Source organism: Pelobates fuscus, chromosome 2 (assembly GCF_036172605.1).
Source record: "Pelobates fuscus isolate aPelFus1 chromosome 2, aPelFus1.pri, whole genome shotgun sequence".
In the NCBI taxonomy this organism is placed as follows: Eukaryota; Metazoa; Chordata; class Amphibia; order Anura; family Pelobatidae; genus Pelobates; species Pelobates fuscus.
The window spans coordinates 301,630,669-301,650,582 of NC_086318.1; the positions used below are offsets into that span (position 1 = coordinate 301,630,669).

At 36.5% G+C, this 19,914-nt stretch overlaps 1 protein-coding gene across 1 annotated transcript in view; it reads left to right on the forward strand.

Moving 5' to 3' along the window:
• Nucleotides 1–19,685, forward strand: part of MAN1A1 (mannosidase alpha class 1A member 1) — a 216,474-nt gene extending 196,789 nt beyond the window's left edge. The window contains exons 10-12 of the mRNA XM_063443480.1: nucleotides 1,316–1,488; nucleotides 15,587–15,702; nucleotides 18,795–19,685. Coding sequence (XP_063299550.1) covers nucleotides 1,316–1,488; nucleotides 15,587–15,702; nucleotides 18,795–18,909 — 404 coding nt within the window. The 3' untranslated portion in view covers nucleotides 18,910–19,685. The remainder of the gene's footprint in view (nucleotides 1–1,315; nucleotides 1,489–15,586; nucleotides 15,703–18,794) is intronic.
• The last annotated feature ends 229 nt before the right edge of the window (nucleotides 19,686–19,914 follow it).

The following is a 19,914-nucleotide window of genomic DNA, read 5'->3' on the forward strand; positions in this document are numbered from 1 at the left end:
TTTTCTATAAGTGAATCTATTCATTGTGTATAAGGAGGAGATACCTATTTGCCATATCTCAGGTAATCACTCCTTTTTGGTGTGTGTGTGCGCGCTTTTACTTTTTTTGGTTTTACATGATTCTTTTTAAGTATATATAGTGGTGATATACTTGGTTTTGGCTGCACCATCCACCTATTTGACCCTTTAGCGCCACCTCTATACTGTTTTTTGCTAAATGGCAGATAATTGAGCAGTGACACTGCAGGGACATGATCTATACACCAAAACTGCTTCATTACGCTAAAGTTGTTTTGGGGACTATAGTGTCCCTTTAATGCATAGTTGAGACCAAGCCATTCAGATTGGACTACAAACCACAAACATCTATACAGAGAGATGTGATGATGCATTTAAATGGGTATGAATGAAAACACTCTGGTAACAGAAGTGAGTGAGCTGGAAATGGACTGGTCCCTAGATAATATTGTTTATAGTGTATGGAATCCCCTGGTGCCATAATTGAATTCAGCATTAAACCAATTTTAATTGTTTTAGGTTTTAATGCTAAATTAAAAGCGTATCCTCTCTGTGCTGCTTTAGCTAATGAGGAAGTATTAGTCTGAGCAGCAATGGGAAGCTGTGATTGGTTGAGTGTGTCAGCTGACTGTTTTTATCCTATCAGAGCTCCAACTGACAGTATGAAGCGTGCCGACAAGGAAGTGTATAATCTCTGGCTTAGCCACACGACCGAAAGGGGCTGGACTGTGTGTGGCCAAGGATCGTTATTTAGTGTAACAGTGCCTGGAGTCCACAAACATTGTCCCTCTATTCAGTGCTAAACTATTTTAGAGCATTTTAACAGATTAAAAGATATGAAATGGTTATAGTGATTAGTGTGCCTTTAACTATGTGCTGAGTTTTGCAGTATTTAGAATTCGTAAATTTACAGTGACATCAGACAGTGTTTTTTAAGAGATCCCCAATATTTAATTTATCTCTGAGAAAAGAATTGAAATGTCTGACTTTTCTTCTCGGCATTCTAGCAATACTACTTTACCTTGCCACATGTAATATGTTTATGCACGCCTATTTGTTGTCCCACAAGACTACTTGCTTTTCATAAACAAGCTCACTCATTTGAGACATCTAGTCATGTAAAGAACTTTTCTCACTCCAGTTGTAAACCTTGTGTGCATTGAACTGTCACTAAATTGGCAACAAATGTTTTCAATTGTTGGCACTGGCTGGTTGACAAAACCAGTTGCAGTATGCTATATCTCAGTGCATTGAAGTGTGTACTTAAGTCTTTTAACCAGTTACATTTTCTCTTTAGCGACAAAACTAGGACCGGAAGCCTTTAGGTTTGATGGAGGTGTTGAAGCCATTGCTACAAGGCAAAATGAAAAATATTATATCCTTCGACCAGAAGTGATTGAAACCTACTTGTATATGTGGCGATTCACTCATGACCCAAAGTATCGGCAGTGGGGCTGGGAAGCAGTTCAGGTAAGTCTTTTCTATAGGACATCAGAATATGTGTGCTATGTCTGAAAACATGGTAGTTCTGAAATAATGATGATTTGCCAGCTCTTTCTCATTCACATGTTTAGAAATTTATTTTTTTATTTTTTTTCTACAAATCCATTTCCTTACACTCTGAAACTTTTAAATAGTTGTTGAACTTCTATAAAACGCAAATGATTGCAGGCTTCTACTAGGCACAAGTGTTTCCAAATAATTCACTAATCCTATTCCAGCTGTGATCTCTCATTGCAAGTACACACTTGTCCCCAATCACATTTCTGAACAATAGAGCTGTCACATTATGATGAAAGTTCTAAGCTTTATTTAAAGGTGTAGTAATGTAGATGAAAAGTATGCCTAACCATTACAGTACAATAATTTCCTGCACAAGCAATAATGCATTTTGCAAATTTATTCTGAACACTTGTTTTTTTAGATATTCAGTGAAATACATTTTGTTAGCCTATATATATATCGGTGGACAACACACACAAAGGTAGTTCATAGCAACAATATAGATGTTTTCTGTATATCTAGAAGTGTATGCAAGCTGTAAAATAGGTCTGCCTAGAAGTCCATATGTGCCTAACATACCCGTATTTATTTGAGTATAACGCGCAAAATTTTGTACCGATTTTTAATAGAAAATTAGGGGTGCGCGTTATACTCGAATAAATAGCAGAAGAGGGAGGGAGTGGGTGCTCCGATAATACCTCCCAGGACCGCTGGGCTCATTACAAGCCCGGCGGTCCTGGGGTGGCAGGCAGCAAGCGTTTACTCACCTCCCTGCAGCTCCTGCAGCTCCCCAGTGTAAATCTCGCGAGACCCGCGGCCAGCTCTGACGGCCGCGGGTCTCGCGAGATTTACACTGGGGAGCTGGAGGAGCTGCTGGGAGGTGAGTAAACGCTTGCTGCCCGCCCGCCCCCCCAGGACCGCTAGTTAGTTTGATTCACTTAAAAAAAAAAGTCACTGGTTAGTTAATAAGCCCCATGGCTTTTTATTTGCTGTAGATCCACCTATGAATTATAACAGGTTACTTGACATTCTGCAGGAGAGTGCTCAGAACTCCACAATAAGCGAATTTGTTGGATGAGAAAGTTACTTGAAGTGAGTCAGTGTGTGCTGTGTAAGAATTCAGGCATTTTCATGGGTGCTGTAACATCAGAGGTGGTTTCAAGCCACACACTGCCATCGGAGCACCCACTCCCTCCCTCTTCTGCTGGGCTAATATTTATTAGAGTATAACGAGCACCCCTAATTTTCAATTAAAAATCTGTACAAAATTTTATACCGATTTTTAATCGAAAATTAGGGGAGCGCGTTATACACGTGTGCGCGTTATACTCGAATAAATACGGTAGCATTTATTTATTTATTTATTGTGCTTCCTCGTTAAGAACAAGTTCTTTTCTTCATTTCTCAACTATTTACCTTTAAAACATAAGACAAAGTGGGGACAACTATATCTTGGTTAGGAAACTCTAACCTTTGTCAAGTATAGGACAATACGTAAGACAAAGTAGTACCTAATTTTGCTTATGTTTTAAAGAGAAATACATCAGAAATGTAAAAAAAAAAAAACCTGATTCTGAAAGAGGAAGAGAAAAGGAAGCAATAGGAGAAAGGCAAGTTTAGGGTGACATGAGTTTTCAATGTAACATGGGTTCCAAAGAGCCCAAACAGTTATGAATGAGCTGCATCTGTGTTGCAAAAAATATATTTATAATTTTATGATCCAGGAGTTTGGCACTTCAAACTAACTAAATTACTTTAGCTTACTGAAGTGATTAATTGTGAAGAACGGCCTCCTTTCTAACTTTACAAAAAAGTGCTGATTTCTATAGTAATTGGCACTTTTAGAAATTAACGGTCAATCAGACAAGCTGTCCTGTTGCTTCCTGGGTTGTCTAGCTCAGTGCAGCTAAACACTGCAAGGCAGGTGCTTTGGGCAACTGACTGCTAAGACTTCTCATTGAGCTGTATTTTGGAACTCTGTTTGGACAGCCACAGAAAGTCTGAGATGGGGAAGACTGTGAGGGCTTGCAAAGGCTGCAGACAAAAAATCTGCAGCTTTTAAAAGCTGTTCTTGATATATACACAATTAAATATGCATTATTAAATGCATGCATGTTATTAGTGAGGCTATATCTAAAAATAGTGATTGGTTTAATAATTTGTTTTTTGGGGCATTGTAGAATACCTTTAAAAGGTTAAGGCATCAAGACAGTCTTTCCAAAAAATAACACATCTGAAATATGGATATATATCCTAAAAAGAAACCATTTTCACAGACCAGGATAGATGGACACTTGACAAGATTGTTTCTAAATGCGACATAAGTGCCCCTTCAGCAATTAAGTAACATTTTGAGTCCATACGAGCTCTGTGACCCAGTCTCATCAAAACTGTACACCGTCAGTTTCACAAAGCTGTAAATTGTACCAAAGACTAATGCATAAAGACACACAGATGGCTGAGAGAACTTAATCTGGGCTACTGAGCAAATGGTAATAGAAATATTGACTGGTCTATCGCTTTTGTTTTTTTCTTTCATTCTGACAGGGTTACTCAAAACCCCTACATATAAATATCCTTTCTTATCTAAATTCTGATGTTACCCATAACGATCTCAGCAGAACTTAATATTGCATGCTCCACATGAGTAGGACCATCCACTCAGAGATCTGTGAGTTTTGTGCGCATATAAAGCCTATCTATTTACACCTGCCCCTCTCCAAAAGTTGCCAGCCCTCCAGGATCCATAAATATTACAGATTTAGAATTGAGGTAAAAAAAAAAATAAAAAAAAAAAAAATTAACTCAAACAATTTGATGATCTTAAAACGAATTAAAAAAAATAATTTCACCATCCGCCATTTTCTGTTATCTATACACAATGTGCTTTTGTGCTTTTTTGTAAACGCAATTATATATTGCTGCTTCACCTTCAGTAGTTAATTCCTCTCCAACTTATGTTCTGCCTTCATTTTGAATAAAAAAATGTATACTGCAGCCTCTGTCCAGTATTTAACTCCAAGTAAAATATTTATAGCAATCTCAGTCAACATTTCCATGGAATCCAGTTCATAGCAGCCAGATGACAACATATAACATAATATAATAGCATAATAGCATTGTTCTGCCTATCCTATTGGTTTTTGCTTCTCAACAAGGGGGAGAAGAACGCAGATGTGAACCCTCTTGAATTTGATTGGTTATAACTGATCCTTTAAAAATAAGGAAAGGACATGTTTGATGTGAAAATTATTTCCTTTTGCGAAAGACTGGTAAGATTGATTGATTTATTTTTAGGGTCGAATGTTAGAGGAAAAAGCTTGTGTCGAAGTAGCACATTCCTTTAGCAGAACTAACCCTATACTTTTAAAATATATCAAACAATACAAACCCACAACTCTTGTTACTAAAAAACACTTCTAATGTTAGAAGGCAGCTTTCTTGCGGTCTTCCGCATGTTTTGAGTATTTTGTTTCAAAGTTTTCTGCATGGTCAGAACTCCATTAAACGTGTTTATGTAAACAAAATATTATCCTATGATGGGAAATAGTTTGGGAGGTTAGGTTGCTCAGAAACCAAACCATTTTTGCCTCCTTCACGAACATTATAAAGGACTGTACACTTGCTATTTTAGTTTATTTCAAGGTAGCAGACCGCATTCAATGCTCCTTGGAAATAGACAGACTTTAGTCCGTGTATACATCTGCAGGAATCAAAACACTTAAATGTGTCAAGTGCAAAAAAGGCTTCATATCTGAAAAAATGCAAGACTTTTTATGAACTTGGTTTGTAAGTAGATATGTATGATTTAACATAATCACCAAAACAATATTCTTGAAAAATTGAAGGCATGCTTGGCGCATATGATGAGCAATATAGGTGTGAGTTAATGATGTGTGATAAACATAATTGATAGGCATGTTAATTGTACAATATAAATTACATTGTTCCCATGTTTAAGGAGCTCTCTAAAGGAAGACACATCTGTTTCCTGAACGCCTTCCAATCTATAGCAAGGTCATGTTGTCCTCATCTTCCCCATATCACAGACTCTGTGTCTCTGCGCTGATTTGTGCTGCACAAAATATGGGTCAGAGGTAGAAATAGGCCTGCTTCTTATCAGTCAGTGAAACATAACGGATTCCCTAAGGCCCAACCTGTTTTGGCATTCTCCATAGGTAAATGGGACTAATCTATAAGGAATTACAACTTTCACTCTATTATGTCTGGCATAACATTGAAGAACTGATATAGAGTTAATGAAATATATATATATGTAATCATTAATTCATCCAAAATGTATGTGTGTGCTTTTATTCTTGTCTGTCTGCAGTAATGTTCCCCCTTCCTTGCTGCAAATTAAATTTGTTATTACTTTAATGTGAAAAGGAAGAGTGAAGGAATGTTAACACTCTGCATTCCTAAATGTACTTTTTTTTCACCTTGCAAATACTAAAAGAGTTGGTGGAAGAGAAATCCTTAAGCTGTAACATTACCAGCGCAGAAGGAAAACCTTAAAATAACACAATAGTGTAATCAAATAGTGTAAAGCAGAGATATTGCTAAATTAAACTTATTTACAAAACAAGTTAAAACAAAACAATGCAGGATTGCTCCTTAACTGGATCTTATGTAAGAGTTTACATTAAAGAGACACTCCAGACCCCTAAACATCTTTCCAAAAAGTGCAGATTTTAATAGAAATGTACACTTTTCTAAATTAAACTGGTTATACCCACTTGGCTTTCAAGCAGACAACAAGATATGTTACTTCCTGTTTTGGTACTCAAGGCAGCAATTGCCCAGAGCACCTGCTTTGTAATGACCACTCATTGAGCTGCATTGGGAAGTCTGTGATTGGACACCCACAGAAAGTCTTGGCGGCGTTAGAAAGGGACAGTTTGCAAAGGCAACAGACAAGAGGAATGCACGTTTTGCAAGCTGTTTTTAGTTATACCCCGTTGAAAAAAATGCATTATTAAAGGGATACTATGGTCACCACAACAACTACAGCTTTATGTAGTTGTTCTGGTGAGTATAATCATTCCCTTAAGGCATTTTCATGCAAAAACTGCCCTAGGGACACCTCCAAGTGGCCACTCCTCAGATGGCCACTGAAGATGCTTCCTGGGGCCGTGCTACACAGTAGGCAGCACTGCCGTTCAGTGTCTCCACGCTCTGCATGGGGATGCTGAATTTTCCTACTAGAGATGCATTGATTCAATGCATCTCTATGAAGAAGTGCTGATTGGCCAAAACAGTGTTTGGCCCAGCCCCATCCTGCCTCCTTGCTGATTTTTAACCCTATGGGAAAGCATTGGAATGGCTACAAATCGGTAATTCTGATGATGCCATCAAGGAGACGGATCCCACGCGGCCCTGGAAATAAGGTGAGTTTTAATTTCTTTTACGTAGGCTGAGAGGGGCGAGCCACCTAAATGGTGGGTTTAAAACTACAGGGTTTAGGAATGCATGCTTGTTTTCCTGACCCTATAGTGTTCCTTTAACCCCTTAAGACCGGAGGGCGTACTATTACGTCCTTTTAAAAGCGGCTCTAAACGCCGCAGGACGTAATAGTACGCCCTCCGGTTTTTAGTAACTCACCCGGTCGCCGGCGATTCCACGCCGGCGATCGCGGTTGGGGGGACTCCCAGGGAGCCCCCCGCGGAACGTCCGTCCTCCAGGAGCCCTCCCGGCTATGTGAGAGTGAGGTCCTTGCGAGGACCTCACAATCACATGGCCGGTATAGCTGGCTGCTGCAATGCCAGCAGGGGGACTAACTGAAATGACAGTCCCCCTGCTGGCTGAAATCAAATAAAAAAAAAAAGTTAAAACAGTGTAAAAAATAAAATAAAAAAATTATATACTTAGATCATATATAGATAGATAGATAGATAGATAGATAGATAGAGATATATATATATATATATATATATATATATATATATATATATATATATATGTATGTATATGATCCAAGTATATATATATACACACACACACTGTCTAGGTGTATATATATATATTATCAAATTACACGTAGACTGATACTGATTAAATATATATATAATTATTGTTATATATATATTTATAAATAATATAAAAAAAATATGTAAATACGTAAAAAAATAAAATAAAAAAATAATTAAAAATAAAATATTAAAAATATATAGATGTTTTTTCGTTCTAACTGTATTGTGATATTAATATATATATATTTATATCAAAATACACTTATGACGAAATAATATATATATATCTATATACATAAATATATACGTATGTATCACTATATATACCTATATATAAATAAAAAATATATACGTATATATACACATGTGTATATATATACATATATTAATTCTACACATATATTTATGTAATAATTTTACATAATTAGGTATCCTAATTAATTACAATTAGCGGGACCTGCCTGACAACCCATGCCGAAAGTAAAGGGAATTTAATTTGCTAGCACTATATTTAACCCTATAACTTTCCAAGACACCATAAAACCTGTACATGGGGGGTTACTGTTTTACTCGGGAGACTTCGCTGAACACAAATATTAGTGTTTCAAAACAGTAAAATGTATTACAACGATGAGATCACCAGTGAAAGTGAAGTTTTTTGCATTTTTCACGCACAAACCGCACTTACACGGACGATATTATTGCTGCAATACTTTTTACTGTTTTGAAACACAAATATTTGTGTTCAGCGAAGTCTCCCGAGTACAACAGTACCCCTCATGTACAGGTTTTATGGGGTTTTCAAAAATTACAGCGTCAAATATAAGGCTTGTGTTTCATTTTTTTCACTTTAAAATTCGCTAGATTGCTTATGTTGCCTTTATGACCCTATGGTAGCCCAAGAATGAAAATTACCCTTTGATGGCATACTATTTGCAATAGTAGACAACCCAAGGTATTGCAAATGTGGTATGTCCAGTCTTTTTTAGTAGCTACTTAGTCACAAACACTGGCCAAAATTGGCGTTTTTTGCATTTTTCACACACAAACAAATACTAACGCTAACTTTGGCCAGTGTTTGTGACCAAATGGCTACTAAAAAAGACTGAACATACCCCATTTGCAATACCTTGGGTCGTCTACTATTGCAAATGGTATGCCATTATGGGTGTAAATTTAATTCCTGGGCTACTATACAGTCTCAAAGGCAACGTAACCAATCTGGCGAATTTTAATTTCAAATGTAACACGCTATATTTGACCCTGTAACTTCCCAAAACACCATAAAACCTGTACATAGGGGTTACTGTTTTACACGTGAGACTTTGCTGAATACAAATGTGTATTTTATTGCAGTAAAAGCAAACAGTATTATGACATTGACAGTTGATAAAAAATATATATTTAGGTAATGGAGTGTCCTTTTAAGAGTAACTTACTTGATCAATAATAGGACAATCACTCCTTTATTTTTAGCAACCTCTGAAACAGTGTATACTGTGTCTGATTAGAAATACTTTGTGAATGGTTATTAAATTAAATACACCCGATGGACCTTGTTTTCAAAGCTTTTTCATAGAACCATAGAAAAATTTCACTAATTGAAATCTTTTAAAAATAAAGTATCTAGTCAGCCGCTGATAAATTAAATGCACTACATTGTGTCCACAAATCTTTCAATTTCATGTTTAATGAATCTACAGGCTGAGGAAGGATGGAATAGGTATTTTTAATTAGTCCCTTTCTTGATGGTAAAGTACACACTGTCTTTTTCACTTTTTCCCATTATGCCTTACAGTTCCCTAATTTTTAAATTAATCATATATTGAAGATTCTACCAGAGATCCGAGGGCCGTGTGTGCATTTTTCTGCTGTGTTTCTCTTTGGATAAGCCATGTTTCATATTAATTTTGAATGTTTAAGTGATGGTATCTTTGAAGATGTGACAAATTATTTTGTTGCAGAAAACATCATTTTCTACATGGAATATTTTTCATCTTGCAAAGGTATAAACACATTTTTAGTTATTAGAGCCAGTTTGTTAGAAGATGAAGAGGCCTGTTAAGATGTGGCAAAGCACACTTAAAATGATCAGATCTACAAGGTGGTCATTAGTGAGTTCAATTTTAAACCATATATACTGATCAGCCTCAACATTAAAACAAACTGCCTCATATCGTGTAAAACAAACTGCCTCCTCGTGCTGTCAAAACAGTTCTGGTGCGTCAAGGCATGGACTCCACGTGACCTCTGAACGTGTGCTGTGGTATCTGGCACCATGACTTTAGCAGCAGATCCTTTAAGTCCTGCAAGTTGCCAGGTTGTGGCCTTCATGGATTGGATTTTTTGTTCCAAAACATCCAACAGATGCTCAATCGTATTGAGATCTGGGGAATTTGGAGGCCAAGGTAACACCTTGAACGATTTGTCATGTTCCTCAAACCATTCCTAAACATTTTTTGAGGATTCAATATCCTGCTGAAAGAGGTCACTGCCATCAGTGAGCAGCAATGAAGGGTTGTACGTACGTAGATTGTCAACGCTGGTCCTTTCCAATGTTCCTCATACAGCGGTATTGGGGACCTGAAACGCATAAGTGGCAAGCGCTATGCACTTCCCACGCTTCTCATAGTTAAACATGGCATTGTAGCTGAGGTGTCTCTAGTGGCTGACAGTGTGACAGCTACTAGAGGCTTGTTTAACCCTTCGAGGTAAGGAAATGTTTTATCTTGTGCCATTAAACCTACATGACCACTATGGAGCAAATGGAGTGGCATCAAAAATCCTTGCACCGGCCCTGCACATGAATGCCAAGACCCAGGGTTTCCCACCATTGCCCAGAGCATAACATAACCTCCGCTGGCCTGCCTTCTTCCCATATTTTACTTTGCTGTAATTTCTTTCCCAGGTATACAGACCCGGCCATCCACCTGATATAAAAGAAAATGCATATATTTACTTTAAATTGCCCTACGGAAACCCAATTTTAAGGCTGAAACTTATTAAAAAGCATGTTTTAAGGACTACATTCTATCTCTTACGGGTCTCATTTCTAGCTGTTCACACACTGAAGTGGCTTGCACACTGGCTGGAAATCACTGATATACATATCCTAAAGAATATTACTGAAAAACAACCACCGTCACAGCAGCATTGAAAGATTGAATTTCTTTTCTCTTATCAAACTCGCCTTCCCTTCTGTTTCCTTTCACTTGCTCCCTGTCGTTCTCATTTACTTTGTGGCTTAGTCTGTTTCCCATCCCTCGTCTGACCCCAGAGTCAGGGAGCACCCGTTCGCACGCCAAACGCTTTCTGGTTTAGTGAGCTTGAGGATCCATCTCCGCACTTGTCGGTCAAAACGACCCTTTTTATGGTTTTACGATTGCCTATCGTATTTCATTACGACACCGCAACTTAGCGGTCTGTTTACTCATTTATGCACGATAATTGTACTTTCTGGAAATCTGGTATTATTGACCTCATAATGTGCTGTTTGCTACTTTTTATTGCACTATTTTCCTTCTATATTGATATTGTACTAAATTGAAAAATCTTTCTAAATAAAGATTGTCAAAAAAGAAAGATTGAATTTTCACTTCAGTAAATAATCCTGACAGTCAATTTTAACCATAAGGCCAGAGTAACCAAACTGACATTATTTTTGCTGCTTTGGCCTTCAGTATAAAATTTACTTTGAATTCTCACTTTAGTGAAAAACCTTGTATGTTGTTTATATTTGTGTGTGTGTGTGTGTGTGTGTGTATATATATATATATATATATATATATATATATATATATATATATATATATATATATACTGTGTGTATAAATAAAATATATTATATATAAATATATAAATCTATATTTAGATGTTTCTTATACTTTACTATAGTAGGGAGATTGCATTACTCTCATATTATAATTTGAGAAAATGCCTACATTGTATTTGTTTTTTGCAGTGAAAGTATTTGAGGAACACAATCTTCTTTCATATAGAAGAACATTCCTGAGGAGACAAGAATTACAATAGCTATTCCAAGAACTCAGCCGAAAATGCATGCATTTCACTACTTCAGATAGTATAAATGGAAATCTGATTAGAGAAAATATCTTTCCTTTTCATATGTTGCACATTTATTTTCCTCATTTCTTAAAGCAACAGTCATCTGATTTTTCTTAGAATTCTATTTACCCCATAATTTTCAATGGATTGATATTTTTTTCATGCAATTAATCACCTTCAATAATTTGCCCTTTTTCAGTGCGCAGACAGTGCAGGTAGACATATTATTTCCTTGATATTTTAAAGAATTCCAAAAATCAACTTCACTAATATGACAGTTATGAGAAAAAAAATAGATATGTTATATTTCAGCATCTGTTTGAGTCTGGACTTTTATCAGTGGTTTGTATTTTGTAGTTTTGTGACACACAGTGAAAGTCTCACAGAGCATGAACAAACCAGATTATAATTAATGTACAAGGAGCAGTCAGTTTCTGGGACTATAGAATATTGTTTTTTGATGCTTGGTTATGTAATGTAATTGAAAGTACACTCTTCTAACACAGTCTTATAATTAAATTTAAAAAAAGCAGAATATTAAAGGTATTGTGTTCACATAACTACCACATGACTTTGTAGCTGTACCACTTAAATGGACCTTATAGGTACTAGGAAGTCTTTTCATTCCCTTGCTTTTCCTTCTTCATCTTCATCTGTTGTGCCCAAGGTCCACCTACTGCCCACTTGCATAGACAGATATAGTTTCCCATTCCATCTTGATGGTACTTCGATAGCCCATGCACATACACATTCATTGTGTATGTGCAGATAACCGCTTCTGCAAGGGAAGGAGACTAGTCTGAATGGACAGCTGAATAGGGAAGCTAGTATCAATATCCTTCTGGAGATATGGTCTCCAGTACTGCGTACAATACTCCTAGTGAGGTCTCACCAGTGTTCTGTACAATGGCATGAGCACTTCCCTCTTTCTACTGGTAATACAATAGGGTATCAAAAAGTTAGTCTGCAGGGACATTTTCTTTAAAGGGATTCTCCAGGCTGAAGTCGGCGGGGGAGTAGAGTAGGCGGAGCCTGACCAGCGCTGAGGGACATGGAGCTGACTCCGGTAAGTCACTGAAGGAGTTTTAACCCCTTCAGTAACTTGGGATGGGGGGTGGGGGTGGGAGTGGCACTACAGGGTCCTGCAGTGCCAGGAAAACTAATGTTTTCCTGGCACTGGAGAATCCTTTTAAATCTTCCCTGATTTTATGTCCAGGTTTACAGGTAGAATACTAGAATAATCTCGAAGATATATAAATATAGAATTTAAATTAAGTTTTCATGAACGGTCACCATCACCACTACAATAATCTGGTATTGTTATGGTGCTTGCAGCGCTCCTTTAACATTGATTTTGAAACTTTGCTGAAACGTGATGTTGTGATAGCTAATGCTCTTAGAGTTGAGCTAGCTGTAAATTATTACACTTGGAATGTGAATTTGAGGCGTCCATAAACATAAAGTAAACAGCCCTTACCGCACGAGCACAGTAGAGAGAAGTGTTACCTAAAATGTATTGCATTCTTTTTTTTCTGTAAATATTGATTGCTTTAAATCACCTTTTTATCAACTACATTTTTGCCATTCTTCCCATCCATCTTTTCTTTTACTTTACATGTGATGTAGAAATGAAAGCATCTTATCCCCTGGACGCATATTTATAAGCTAAATGACAAGACCTTTGAACACTCAACTTTATTGCTAGGAAATCAATTCCCTGTAACGTTTCAATTAGATTTATTTAATGTCATTTATAATTGGAACGGCAACAAATCAAGAGCTTTCTACTGTGCTTAGTTAGTATTTTAGGCAGGGTATGGTTCTGCACACAGTGCTCCCTGCAAGCATACGCTCGTATTAAAAATCAATGCTCCAAAAAAACCGGAATGAAGACTTAATTCCAGTTAAACTTAATATGTATATATGTAAAACATATGTATATCTTCATACGCTTGCATATTATACAATCTAAATCACTCAACTTTTCAGTCCCACAGTATTAGAATATGCTCTAGTACTTTTGTCTAGTCAATGCTGTTTGTGTAATTATTATACTGTGCTTGTAATTATACAGAGTGACAAGTGTTTTTTAAAATGTGTTTTATATTAAAACGACTGTACCTGTACTGTAGCCCTTTGTACTTTAAGTTAAATGGGCTATCTAAGCACAGTAAAGGTTATGGTGCCCCGCAGTCCTCTAGCACCCTACCTTGCCAAGTTTTGAATGGTTTGACACTTAGTTTGGCATTTCATTCCATCAGCAAACTCTCTCAGCCAATAAATTCCATTTAAGCCTTTGAAGAATATATGTTGGTAATGGGGAACGATGGACTTCTGCTTTGGTGAAAGCTGAGTGGGCTCTGACCCAAGTTAAGTGTCAAAACATTCACAAATGATTTGACTTCTGTGCTGGTATTGCCCCCGGGAACTCCTGGGTTACCATAGCCACTAATGAGCCCTGTAGTGTTTATGGTGCTTCGCATACCCATCTAATTAAAAGTAAAGAGTGCTACTGCTTAGGCTGTAATGAAAACTGGAGAGTATGATGTTTAGACTACCCATTTAATAGTGACCATGCACTTAACAAATACATCTCTAATTTCACTCACATGCTGTGTGGATGCTTTTCAGGGCCTCGGGCCAAAGCAGACTTTGTTTTCTCAAAGATGTAGCTATGCACATCCTTCTACTGAGACACAGATGCCATAATAATGTTTATTTACATTTGCAGATGGTATATTAATAAGACCATTTATTTCCCTTTTTAAAGTTTGAATACTTGTTACGCTTTATAAATACATTAGATAAGAATAAATAAATTTTTTGGAGGGAAGGGGTGGGTTGCTACTTGATTTACAGATAAATACTGTGTTGTATGCCTGATTTAGGAATATTCTCGTTTATACATAATACGTATAGTACTAATATCTTATTTTAATGGGTTTTATTTTATGATGAGATGATCGCTTTAGAAAATTTATGCTTCCTGTGCAGACTAGATTAATTCTCCCCCTTCATTTCTCCTTTGGTAGAAAGAGCTTTCTCTCTTGGCTAACTTAACCCCTTAAGGACCAAACTTCTGGAATAAAAGGGAATCATGACGTGTCACACACGTCATGTGTCCTTAAGGGGTTAAAGGGTTACGCCAAGCTTCATGATCAGTTAATTGATTTGAAGTAGTCATGGTGCCTGCAGTCTGTGTGTGCAGTATTTCTCTTTGAAATGCTGTGCATACAGAGATCAACCCCTCTGCTGCCAGAGAGCATCGTAGATGTGTCATTAGCTAGCCCAGAACTAGGCTCCCTGGCTGGCTAATTGACTGAAAGCTGACACTCTCAGCTAATGAATTTTTCAGAAGCCTGATGCATGTCACTGGACCAACAGGGAGCATTGGAACCTGGCAGGGACCCAGGTGTGGGTGCAAAGCATTGCTAAATGATTTGCCCCCATTACCAAGGCCAGGGTACCCCTGACATCATAACCATTCCAGCGGCCTTGAATGCTGGGAGTAACTCTTTCATTTAGGGTCCAAATCAATGAAGTGGTCATGGTGCTTGGGTAAATGCAGTCATGCTTGTATTTTGTAAATTGCTATACGCTATAATCTATGCAGAAGTTTGAGACCCTAAATGTATACATCATAGACACTGGCCCACTATTCACTGAATGTCGGAGAAAACATTTGCTGCATGAAGGATATGTTGCATGAATCTAAATGAATTAATGTTATTATATCATTATACAAATGCCATAATAGGGAACAGATTTAAATCCAAATGTCACTTAATCCTGGGAAAGTTAATTGTTTCACTGCCCAGACTGAAGCAGCATAAATCTTTTATTTTTTTTTTTTCTTTCTTTCTTATCTGTCTTTGTAAATTGAAACCGTGCCCATATTCTTTCCAGCAAGGTTCTGTCAATTGGCAGAAATAGCGAATGGTAATTGGATTTTGCCAGCTAATCGAAACATTGACAGTAGATACATGTGCTGCAGCTTGATATTTTCTTTTTATCCCCGCAATTTGTAGGCATTGGAAAAGAACTGCAGAGTGGAAGCAGGATATTCAGGTGTCCGGGACGTGTATGCTGCCAATCCAAGTCACGATGATGTACAGCAAAGCTTTTTCCTTGCGGAAACACTCAAGTAAGCAAATGCAGGAAATAGAGGGTGGGGGTAGTTAATATGAACAACTGGTAGACAGATGCCTGGGGGAGGCATTAAATATTAATACACAGACCTGTGCATTTAGGTAGGGACATGCATTTAATATCATTATTATTATGCGTGCCTAGAAACCACTTTCTAATAAAAATGCTATATTGGAATATAGCATTTGTATGACTTTTTTAATTTAAATTCGCTATTCAGAATGCATTTTTAATGTAGCATAGTGGAAAAGTATCTAAAACAGGCTATAAAGAAGACATACACATGTTTAGCTAAATCCGTTTCAGTACACATGTGAATGAAATGCTTTGAGGTTAAGAAATGTGGAGGGGGCATAAAATGAAAAATACAAGGAGTGTTGTAGAAGTAATGAGGGTGAGGAGAAGATTGTCACTTAAAGAGGAAATCGTGTGTTACCTCCGACTTGATTATCCTAAATTACCAATTGTTTTTGTATCATTGGATTTACTAGATTAACATTGTCTCACCAGTTGTCACATTTTAGTTTTTTAGTTTTTTTCCCCCCCCATTAAAGGTTATTTGTGTATTTATTTTTGCATTAAAGTAAACATAGCAAAAAAATATGCATCAGATTAAAATATATAAAGCAAAGGTTTCACAAAATGAGAGGCAGCAGAACATGCCAGCACTTGTGTGTATATATAAAGGGTACAGAGATAATGTAAATCAATGGCTGCAATTTTTAGCATACTAGAAAATTGGCCGCTGTCCCAGGTGATAAAGCAGCACATCAAGAAGAAAAAGGAAGGGAAAGAAGACAAAGGGACATTTTAGCATTAAACGTAACATTCTGTGTTATGCCAAGGCAACATACTATCACTTTATAAGTGTTATCCACGCATTGCATGAGCCGTAATGTTTAAAGGGAATGTAGAGGTCAAAATTGGTTTTCTGTCTTTTTATTTGTTTACCTTTTATATTTTCATGCCTTTGTTACAGAGATAACAATATAATTATAGCTGCTGCAGTGCATACCCACAATGCTTTTTTCCCCATAGTGCTAAGTAATAGATATGGTACAATGGTTAGTGTGCAGGTCCACACAAAGAATTGTTGGATGACTTGCTATGCATTTCTGAGTAGATGTCTGGTTTCTGTAGTGGATGGAGACACATCCAAGACTAAATTAAATGCCCTGTCTACACATTTGCTGCCACAGTGTATACACAATGAAGCTGATCCCTTCAGTCATATTTTGTAATATAAGAACCCACAGATGAGCATGTGAAAAGTTGTTAGAAATATTGAATTTAAGGATACAACCCAATGAAGGGTGAGTACACAATAAAGTGACATACCAATAGATAATTTATAATAAATATCAAATATATTGGAATGAATATGGCAAGTTCCAATTTTTAAAATGACAATTTGTTCACATAAACAGAAAATACAAATCATAAATACAGTTTTAAAACAATAAAATACAGTTCTTTTTATTAGTCCAAATCATGGAGGCCCAATGGAGATTTGACCAAAGCTCCTCGATCTTCACTCGTGATTTATCAGACTGTAGGTGGGCTGCGGGTGTACTATTGAGGATAGTGCTTGCTCACGATGCCTAGAGGGATATTGGCTATACCTCACAGATGATACTTTACAAGGTTGAAATGATCATCTGGGCTTGCCGTATCTCTCGTGAAGAGGGAACTTGCTCGCATTTCAGATCTGGACTGCCCAAATGGGTTGGACCAGTCTAAAATGCTTCAGATATGTTCTCTCTGTAATGGCACAAGTTGAGCTAAAAACCAGCTTGAGATCTGAGCGTGGACCCACTGAATGCAGGCTAATTGAGCTGTTGTCTGTTCTAATCTCTCTTGCTACTTATTTTTCTCTACTATTGAGGATAGCTGCTTTATAATATTGGGATATATTCGTTAGACCCATACCCTCATCGTGCATTGTTTATAGAGTTTTTATAGCTATTTATGGACTTCAACCATTGCAGATTAATGTATTAATAAGTGTTACGAAAAAATTTAGTAGATACTGTAATTGGCAGTGTGAAATAAATATTGCACTCACCATTCACATAGTTGTATCTTTAAATTCAACATTCTTGCACTTCCTCACCCATCACATGTATAAATAGGGGCATTGATTCTCTGGATGAAAATATAATTTTCCCTTTTTAGAAATCACTGGTTAGACACACATTGAATATGCTGGCAATTTTGGGTGCCTGAAGGATATTATGGCACTAGTAAAAGTGCAGAGACAAGCTACAACATTTATGAGAGGAATATAACATTTTAGTTATAAAGAAAGGTTAACACATTTGAAATCTCTTTAGTTTGGAATAATGGCCCCTCAGAGGAGATATGATAGCATTAAACAAATCTAGTCAGGGCTAATATAAACCATTGACTGGAAATCTATTCATAAACAGAACTAAACATAGGACAAAAGGTCACCCATTTAGACTGGAAAAAATGATATTTAGCCTAAGGCAAAGGAAAGTTTTTTTTTTTTTTTTTTTTTTTTTTTTTTTTTTTTTTTTTTTTACAGTGATAACAATAAGGATATGGAATTCTCTGCCTGAAGAGGTAGTTTTATCAGTCTATACAGATGTTTGAACAGAATACTCAGGGATATGTGTTTTGAACTAGTGCGGTAACAGCTTCTTGATTCAAGGAGAGATCAGAATGCCATTTTGTGGTCATTGTATTTTAAGTTACAAACTTAAGAAATTAGCAAAACATCTTAAACTGTAAACAGTGGCCACTGGGTAAGCTGTTTAAAATAAATAAATAAATAACATTATTTCCACGTTAATGGCCCATGTGCCCGACATTTTGGCATCCAAACTGTAACATGTATCACCTGCAGAGCAACTTGTTCCAGCTGACTTTGATAAAATGGTATGGTCCATTATATGTCTTCTTTGAAATAGTGAATCATCTGATTTCTGAAAACATGCTATGTTGAATATATCACACATTTAATAGTCATACACTGATAATTACAAATGTTTTCTCAGAGATTATGTGTGTAGCAGAATTGTATCTAGGGTCATTTCTTAACTTTGCCTGTTCTCCTGTTTGCAGATATCTATACTTGTTATTTTCTGATGATGATCTCCTTCCGTTAGAACACTGGATTTTTAACACTGAGGCGCATCCATTACCTATCATAATTGACAAAGGCAAAAGAACGATATAGAGACAAATCCATATGAAAAGGAAAAAAAAAATATCAGCATAAGAAATGCTGTCATACTGTTAATTCACTGCATTCCTCCAGGATTCAGGAAAATAATCGTCCTCTTTTTATCTCTTTTTCATTCTATTCTGAAATTCTATACCAACTGTTTTGCAGTCTGTTCTGTTTTCTAACAGGGAATTCTGGGTAATTCTAGAGACATTCCATAGCGACCTTATAATATGACTGTGAATTTAAAGCACCTTTCCCCCCCCCCCCCATGGATCTGAAGTTTAGATTTCTTAAGGCTTCCATCTCTTTCCATATAGAATAGACCTGTCTGCGTTTTTAGTTAGTATCTATCTTTCCTTTAATTTGACTGCAAAGAATCTTTCTCCTCTGTGAGGAGATTGTCTGCTTTATGCTGTAATATTTTGCCATGTTGCAAAAAGCCATACTGAATAGTATAAAATAACTTTTTTTTCTTTCCAGTTGTATGTGAATCAGATTTGTCTGAAACTCATCTAAGGCAAATTGTGTAACTGTGATATCTTCCTCTCAATGCGGGTTTTTCTTTAACATGTTCTAAAGCATTTCATTTCTTATCAAAGTGGATTGGATACAATTTAGATTTCAGGAAGGCATCACTGTTTATAAGGATAATACCCAGTTATATGTTCTTGCATGGGCACGTTGTTTTTTTTTTTTCCTTCTGTATTTGTATCACTGATGAAAAGAAGGGTTGATCTGTTAAAACAAGCACTAATTTTCCAGTGTTGCTTTAGAACACCTATCAATATTTGAAGGGAAAAAAAAGACAAGTGAAGTATTATGGTCTGTAAAGTAAATAACTTATTTTTTATTTTTAAATGCCATATTTTAATTTCTCCATATTGCATTGTATGCTATTGATCAAGATCACTTTGTTACTGTTGTTTGTGATAGATGAGCAAATATGTAACTCGTTAAGGACCAATGTAAATTTTTTTTTTTTTTTTATTGTGGACATCACTGTATGGTTCCAAA